This window comes from Durio zibethinus, chromosome 4 (genome assembly GCF_047325235.1).
Source record: "Durio zibethinus cultivar Kanyao isolate XHJ-2024 chromosome 4, ASM4732523v1, whole genome shotgun sequence".
NCBI classification, from domain to species: domain Eukaryota; kingdom Viridiplantae; phylum Streptophyta; class Magnoliopsida; order Malvales; family Malvaceae; genus Durio; species Durio zibethinus.
In genome coordinates, this window is record NC_143165.1 from 1,883,960 (window position 1) to 1,892,568 (window position 8,609).

The following is an 8,609-nucleotide window of genomic DNA, read 5'->3' on the forward strand; positions in this document are numbered from 1 at the left end:
AGTATATTGCAGCAATCGAAGCATGTAAAGAAATGCTTTGGATGAAACGTTTTCTTCTTGAATTGGGGTTGAATCAGAAAGAGTATGTGGTATTTTGTGATAGCCAGAGTGCTTTAGATTTAAGTAAGAATACCATGTACCATGCTAGAACAAAGCACATTGATGTTAGATATCATTGGTTACGTTCAATGATTGAAGAACAATAAATGTTATTGAAAAAAGTCCATAATGATAAGAATGTAGCAAATATGTTGACTAAGATACTTCCCAGAGAAAAGCTTGAGCTTTGCAGTAACTTGGTCGAAATGAGTTCCTTGGCCAAGGTAAGTTCCAAATAAAACTGCTATGGTGATGAATCTCCTCTTAATGGGGCTGGAGGGAGAGATTGTTAGAAAAATGAGGTACAGCCTCATGTAAATGGTTTTGGACCAAGTAAAGGTCATGAGCCTTGATCTTTCATTTTACACAGAGCCCTAGTTACTTAATAAAAAAGATGTGGGGTTGTTTTAAGTGTATGTCGAAAACCAAGTAGAGAAAGAAGAAAAGCCAAAAAAAGCAGAGAGAAAAAAGAGAAGGAAGAGTTGGTTGAACGAAAGTTGATCCGTGGTCCGATTAAGTTGAAACTTTGTCAGGAGGTTTATAATTCAGAGTTCTACATTCTGAACGATGAAGATTGGGTTTGAAGCTCTCTATGAACAAATCTATGGTGTATTTGTTGAGTCACTTATTTTGTAAGATTTCTCTAATTGTTTCTCTAGTTGTTGATTAGTTCTAGTTTTAGTTAGAGAAAAACTTTATATATCTATTATTTGATAGTGAAGATTTCTCTGGTGGTCCGTGATTTTTTTCCTCTACACTGGTAGATTTTTCACGTAAATCTTGGTGTGCTTTATTTTTTTTATGTTTTTTATTATTGATTATTATCTATTACTTCTGTATTGTCGTGATTATTGCTTCAGGTGTAACACTAGGAACGTAAGACTTCGGAACTCCAACAATGGTTTTTTAGCAAGTCAGTTTAAACCGCTCATTCATATAACACCCGACTTCTATTCCAAATGCGTATGGGATATTAACATTCCCACATCTATTAGTACAATTAGGCTTCGCCATTTTTGGACCTTTTGGCAGTGTTATTTCTTCCATAATTAGCCATGGTTGCAACAGCAAAGAATCACCAACTCAACTACAAAGTGAACAGCATCATTCTCTCTCACTCTCTCTTTTGCATCCGCACTCTCTTTTCCCACTTTTTAAACTAAAATCAACTGTACAGAGTCCAGAGAAACGAAAACTAATGTAAAAACAATGTGGAACGTGTGAACGGCTCGGTACTTAATTAACATAACATATTCAGCACCACCAAATCTGAATGACTGTCGGTAATGGCGGTGTGACCATTCTTTACCTTGCACCGTTGCATGCTCTCTTTAGATTTAGATTTAATAATTTGTTTATTATATAAAAGGTTGATAATTTATATATTTTTATTATATTTTTTATAAAAATTATATATTATAATTTATGTGAATCCAAAATTATAAAATATATATTTTTTATTTTATTAAAATTTTTAATCATATTATTTTTTTAACTTTTATTCGTATTATTTTTACGTGATATTCTATCAATATTAGTCTACTCCTTTGTGAACATAGAATTCTGCTAGTTTCAACCACGTAGTTTCCGTCTAGAATTTGGGTGCAACTTGAGAATATATTAAACTAAAGTAATTACAATGGATGTAGGAATGATGATACTAAATTATTGGTAATGGTGGTGGGGGTGCATCATCTAGCTAGTTATAGTGTAATGTTCGAATTCTTTTCTTTTTTAATGCATTTTACATATTGTTTATGTTATCTTATTTTATGTTGGTTCAGTTTTGAATTTTTTTTATATTCAATTTGAGTCTTTATTGTTAATTGATTTTGAATTAAATAATTAAAAATTTTATTTGATATATTATTAATGAAATTTTTAATTTTATAAACAAAATTAACGAGATGATACATATTTTTTAATTAATTTTTTATTTTAAATATATATTAAAAAATATGTATCATTCTATTAACTTTATTTCATGAGTTAAAAAAATTTCACTATCAATATCTTTGATAATTTTTCAAATGCTTAATAGGATATCAAAGATTGGATTTATTTTTTAAATTTTTTTTATTAGTTTGTTTATTTGATAGGTTTTTGGTTTTGATTTTTAATTCTAAACTCATATGTAAAAGAAAATGTTGACTATAATGTGTTTTACCCACTATTGTTTAAGTTTGTTTTATATTCAAGTCAAGTTTTTTATCTACTATTAAATAATTTTAGATTGAATATTTAATAATTTAATTATAATTTCACTTATGTAATTGACCCTCGTAACACTTGTTCTGCTAGGATGAAAAGAATATCTATATTTTATCAAATATTTGTCTTTTTGTCTTTATATTTTATATAGCATTCATTTTTATCACGAGTGGAAAGATTAAATTATTTTTTTTAATTTATAAACTACTTTTATATTTATCTAAAAAAGATGTTACATGTTTAAATTTCTTTGAATATTCAATTTCAATATCATTCTCATAAATCTAAAGACAATGAGTCAACAATATCAAATTATTACTTAAACAATAAAAATAGCTAACAAATTATATTTCAAATCAGCCGCAAATATCGAAAAACATTCACACAACAAAAGTGGGAAATGCATTTTACTAGTTTTAGCACAACAATTATAGGGATTGATAAATTAAAATATAATATTATGATGTAATATAAATATGATATAAAAAATATAAAAATAACATAAATTATATAATAATAATTATATGTAAATTTATCAAAATAAAAAAATATATTTTATATTTATATGTTCACACGAATTATAATTCATAATTTTTATATAAAATTTAATATAAAAATATAAATTTTAATATTTTATATGACAATCGATTTGCAAACCTATATGCATCATTCAAAAAAAATTGACAGCTAATCTATTAAAAGTTTTTTTTTTTTTTTTGACAGAAGAAAATCTCATTACTCAACAAACGCAAGATTGGGAAAATCTTATTCCGTCAAAAGTCTCATGCTCGCATGTTCTGTGTAAATGCTTAAAAGAAAGTGTAACTCATATTTCAAAGACAGCTGCAAATATATTTTTCATCGTACCTTTAAAATAAAAAGTCCCATGCTCACATATTCTTTGTAAAAAGAAAAAAGACAAAGACAACGATGAAGAAAAGCCAAAGTTCCAACCCAAAAGAACAAAAAAAAAAAAGAAAACTTGCCATTGATCAATCTCATCTTATATATGATCATGATCATTAAGAGTAAGAAAATGTTTATAATATAACCTTTTAACACGATATAAGCTTAGTGCATGCGCTCATAATTTTTTGTACAAAATAAACATTAACGAGGAAAATAAGAAAAAAAGGTACAGAAACTCAATAAATAACAACAAATGATACACTGCATTGTCAAACTTGGATCATGGGACGCGTTCCAGTACTCGCTGTAATGCCTTCTTGATACCTTCTTGATCAAGGGATGTTGTCAGTTGTATCTCCTGCACCTGAATGACACATAATGATGAAAATGCGAAAAATGAACACACACACACACACAGAGAGATTATATGACGTGTTACCTGCCTTCCAGCACGAGCTAGGAGGGTAAAAATGTCGTCATAAGGTGGTGCCTGCAACCAGATTAACAATTAGATGTTAATATATGATAGCATACTAATGATGAGCTCCGCAGGGTTGGATCAAGAACAGAGAAGCTCACATTTGAAAGCCAAATTTGCAAATCTTGCGAGACTACCCGTTTCTCAAACCCTTGTCGACTAATTCGTACATCATATATTCTGAAGCAGAATATCATTACAGCATAAGTATCTGCATAAATAATTAAGTACCCAAAAACAAATGCTACAATTCTAGTAACATACCTAACTTCTTCAAGAAAACTGGCCTAGCAACAACCACCTCTAATTTATAAACATCAACATTCCAAGTCAATGGTCCTTAAGTCATATTTCACACACGCACTTCTCTATAATGAAACATTCACGGCCACCAATCTAGCAATTTGATATAATCATGTTCTTGGACTATTTTCTAACATGTAATATGCACAAAGATCACGATAACCAACTCTAGCTTCAAGTTTCAGTAATACAAGGAAGGCTAATGTAGTAAGCTTCTATATATAAGACTTTCTGATAAAATTTTGCTACAACATATGCATTATCTAATCCATTGGTCCCTCAAGTGGGAAATTTTGTTAATATTTAACAGCATATACTAACTGGGAAAGCACCAACTTGGATGGATATCAGCTTAGGAACTCCATAATTACATATTCAAAGAAATATAAAGATGAACTTATTCCAATAAATTACCCAAGTACAGTTGATATATTTCTCTTTTTCGATTACACAAGCAACATTAAGGAGGGAAAGAATAAGAATAGTCGATGGACCAAGCACAGCCAAGACAAAAAAAAAAATGGATACCACTTATCTTTTTGTCAGTTCACTTGTATACTGTTAAAGGCACAATTATTCTTAGTACTAGAATGCAAAAGAAGTGATTAGGATTATGTAAGTTAAGGTTGGAGAGTTTCTTTAAATTCAGATTATTACAAATATCAATCATTGAATGAACTGCAGATTACCTAAGCTGGATTCTATAAGATCTCAGAAGAAATTTATGGAGAAAGGAGGTTTAAGTGAATGCTTAGTTCAAGGTCATATTGACCTTTTCTTTTATGTTGTTTTCTTAAATGATTGGATTTGAAACCAATGGGTCGAAAAAAGGCTGCAGCCTGCTCATTGTTACTTGAACAAAAAGCAGGATGAAGATTTTTTAAAAATGGACTCTTAGTTTCAGAACTACAACATTAGGGATCAAGGTTTGGTCTTTAGGTTTAGAAAGCAAGGTTAGGGCTCTTCAGTAATTGCTTAGATTTTAGGCTTTCTGGTCCACATCACAGACAGCCGTTTGTACAGATCTGACATTCTGTGAACTTAGAACCATTGGCACACAAATGTAGCATCACATGTTAAACGGATATGAAGGAAGATGTTTAGATAGTAATAGCATAAAACTAGACCATGACAGCATGGTGAATTAAACCTAACATTTTGACTCACTAATAAGATTGTACCAAGACATCCAAGTTTGAAAGAAATTAAAATGGAACATGAGAAACATAGCATGAAGACATATCAAAATATAAAAGATAAAACAGATACAATAAAGTGACTACTGCAATCACGATGAAGAATAAAAGTTAAATGCAAATATAGGGCAACTGCGAAAGAACATTGTAGACTTCCATTTCACAAATAACTTTCCAAATAGAGAAATGAAAGCATACCCATCTTCCTGCAGAAGCTCTTTGAATATTGCATCGAGCCCTGGAAGTGGTTCAATGGTACTAATATTGCTTGTGGTCAAGGAATCGGAATTAGCTGAACCATCCTGAGAAGCGTAAATCCATTATTAGCCAAAATTAATTTTTTCCTCTGAAGCAATTGAAACTAAAATTCAGGTAAAAAAGATCATCTATGACAATTTCAAATCATAAACCTGGGGAATCACTTTGTCCAACGTTTCCAAAAACGGGTCTTCCTCCAACTGTTTAATTGATAGAGTAATCCTTGACTTACCCCTGCATAAAATTTCAAAAAAAAAAAAATTCAGTGCAAGTGGCACTAAAGAAAACGGCAATCAAGAAACAAACATGGCTAAAATGCAGAGAACCGAGAGAACAAGGAGAAAAGAAAAACAAATTCTGCAACAAATAAGCTAATTAATTTGATCCCACAAGCTTTGCTGCCTTATATAGGAAAAAAAATACTATAATCCTCTTGATAAACAAGCCACATTGATCTGGTTATAAAATTTTTGAAATGACTGGAAAAATTTGCATGATAGAAATAACATATGTTAGAAGCGTGGAAAACTCACCTATCGATATTAATAACCTTCACCCTAATATCATCTCCCTCAATTAAGATGTCTCTGACATCTTGGACTAAATCCCAGGAAACCTCTGAGACGTGTACCAGTCCAGTGAGATGATAAAGTCCTACATAATAGTTATAGGAATGCCAATAATAAGGTTTGTGAGATACGAAAATCTAAGGAAAACTAGAGCTATACAAATCAGAGACCGTAATACCATCAGGGAAGCGTAAGTGAACAAATGCACCATAATCCTCAACAGAACCCACCCTTCCTGCAAAAATATCCCCTACATTAATCCTTGTAGAAAACTTTGTCCAGACAGCTTCCTTTTCTGAGAAAATCAATTTCCTGCTCTCCTCTTCTGCTTGGATTACCTAAAATAATAAGATGAGATATTTAAATTACTAAAATCCCATGAAGCAATCCTGGTTTAGTAGTAAATATAACTCTTCAAGACAAGAATTATCTAGAAAAAAAGAAAGAAAAAAGAGGGAAAGAGGAAGATGTTAAACATTCTGTTTATAACAATTACAGAACCAATATTATTTATAAGATAAAAGTAGAAGATCAACAATGTATAATAAAATAGAAAAGAAACTCATTACCTTCACATAAAGAATTGAACCAATCAAAGTTTTGGCAATCTGCTGGATAGTTTTGCTCGGTTCTACATGATATTTTATCATAAAAAATGCACTGGTTAGGTTTCATTGTTATCATAAACTTATCTTTTCAGAAGAATAAACATTTCCACTGAAAATATAAACAAAATATTGAGATATGAATAGGAGATATCCTATTGCATTAATTCAATGCACAAAGGCTAAAAAGGCAGAAACAACAGTAGTGGGAAAAAAAGGGAGAGAAAGTATTTGAATTTGGAAGAACGTCGATCTTAACTCTATGTCAAGATATGAAGGGTATTTCGAAATTTCATTTGCTTTACTCAAGATGACCAGTTCAAATTGATACCTCAGGTCAATGAACAAATTTGTCTGACATTCTATTTCTAGTTCTCCCTTGATCTAAGTAATAGAACATGCTTCTGTTGCTTACAGGAAGGTCACTGAAAGTACAGGTATAGTTAAAAGACAAATCGGTTTTCTAAAACTTCCCCACATATGATTTTTTTTTTTCATTAATACAATATTCCAACCAAAATTCAATAAAACCAAGATATTAAAAAATTTACGAATTATGCAATCCTACTGTAGACAGTCAGCCAAATTGTAAGGAGTTCAAAGATAGGAGCTTTAAACTTCATTCATGTAAGCCAATTGTTGAACATGAAGTAAGCATGAAAAAAGAACCCAATACACGACCACAGGAAACAGAATCAGCCCCATATGAATAATCAACAGTTCAACACAACAGCAGACAGCAGTTTATATATAATACAGCAATACTATAGCAAGAAAAACCCCAACATATATGCAAAATTTTTAAACTAAAACTGAAATTATGTCAAAATCAAATAGAAGCAGCAAGTAAAATAGTACCTTTACAACAATGTGATGGACTCAACTGTGGAAAAGGAAGAAAACCCACAAGAGAATAAAAGCGAACCCGCAAACCTCCACTATTAAATCCTTCAACTCTACCACCATAGATGAACCCACTATGCCAGTATGCCCTGGCTGCCTTCCAATCAGCAGACCTCTACTTCTTTGCAGGAACTAAGTATTAGATTGTATATACATGTATTAAAGCACTGAACTTGGAAAATAATATGTAAGTTGATAATTCCTTCACTACTAACTAAACTGATTCCTCAAGATTAAGCTACCAAACTCATCAAAGAAAAAAAATGAATGGATACCCATCTTAATTTAAATGAAAGTAGACTTCTTAAAGCAGGAATGGAATCAACATTCTAAAGTATCAACAATAAAAAACAAAATGGGAAAGTGGTACTAGTAAAAACACACCCGTACTCGAATATCATCGGAGGATACAGAGTTATCAAGAACTGCGGCGCCAGCAGCTTCAGCTTGTTCAGAATTATCAGTTTTGGCATCGGTAGAAGCAGAGGTAGAAGAGACTTTGACAGAGTAAAATGAAAAAGAAGAAGAAGACTTCTTGATAAGAGAAGGTTTGAAACAAGAGTTTGACAGCTTTGTCTGGTTCCGGAAACATGAAAATGAGGAGACATCCGGGTTGAAGAGCTGTGAAGGGAAACAGACTGAGCCAGTTGTTGCAGTGAATACCGGCATCGTGAAAACAGTAGTGGAATGGTTGGAGAGACGATTGGATGACAAGAAGTTGGGTATTTGCTCAAGTTGAAAGATTTCTCTGGCTAGGTTTTGCAAAGCTACGTGTCATATCTGTGCCCACATATCCATTCTTGTCGAAAATCCGTTTGTTTTAGCATTGGACCCCTTTTCATTATGCCTGGTTTGCGCTACTATTTGCTCTCCAAAGGTTAGATTAGACAACCTCCGTTTTGTTGTTTAGATTTCTATATGCTAAATTTTTTTCTTTACTCTTCACTTTTTTTTTGAATTTTTTTAAGTAAAATTACTTAAATATTTTTTTCAAACTCAAATATTCATATCAAGTAAGTTTTATTGAAAATTTTTATAAATTAACATAATGAAAAAAATTATTATTAAAAAATCATAA

General features: G+C 31.3%; 1 protein-coding gene across 5 annotated transcripts; it reads right to left on the reverse strand.

Annotated features, from left to right (window-relative positions):
- Nucleotides 1–3,292: 3,292 nt before the first annotated feature.
- On the reverse strand, nucleotides 3,293–8,331 carry LOC111288578 (Nucleic acid-binding proteins superfamily). 5 transcript variants are annotated; one of them, XM_022879521.2, is made up of 10 exons: nucleotides 7,916–8,331; nucleotides 7,487–7,646; nucleotides 6,593–6,654; nucleotides 6,202–6,361; nucleotides 5,988–6,108; nucleotides 5,607–5,688; nucleotides 5,395–5,498; nucleotides 3,799–3,877; nucleotides 3,663–3,709; nucleotides 3,293–3,583 (listed from the first exon to the last, which is right to left on the reverse strand). In XM_022879521.2, exons 1-10 carry the CDS (start codon nucleotides 8,198–8,200, stop codon nucleotides 3,565–3,567), a joined length of 1,119 nt encoding a protein of 372 aa, XP_022735256.2. In that variant the 5' UTR covers nucleotides 8,201–8,331; the 3' UTR covers nucleotides 3,293–3,564. The 5 variants fall into 5 exon arrangements, with proteins under 5 accessions (XP_022735256.2, XP_022735255.2, XP_089615139.1 ...); XM_022879520.2 differs by having other exon boundaries at nucleotides 3,659–3,709; XM_089759013.1 differs by having other exon boundaries at nucleotides 3,293–3,577; nucleotides 3,659–3,709; nucleotides 7,916–8,330.
- Nucleotides 8,332–8,609: the final 278 nt, after the last annotated feature.

Coding starts and splice junctions, on each gene's coding strand:
- LOC111288578 (XM_022879520.2), bottom strand. CDS start 8,200: ATGCCGGTATTCACTGCAACAACTGGCTCAGTCTGTTTCCCTTCACAG. Junction 5,689..5,987: donor AAGGTTATTAATATCGATAG/GTGAGTTTTCCA, acceptor AATTTTATGCAG/GGGTAAGTCAAGGATTACTC. Junction 3,878..5,394: donor GAGCTTCTGCAGGAAGATGG/GTATGCTTTCAT, acceptor ATTCTGCTTCAG/AATATATGATGTACGAATTA.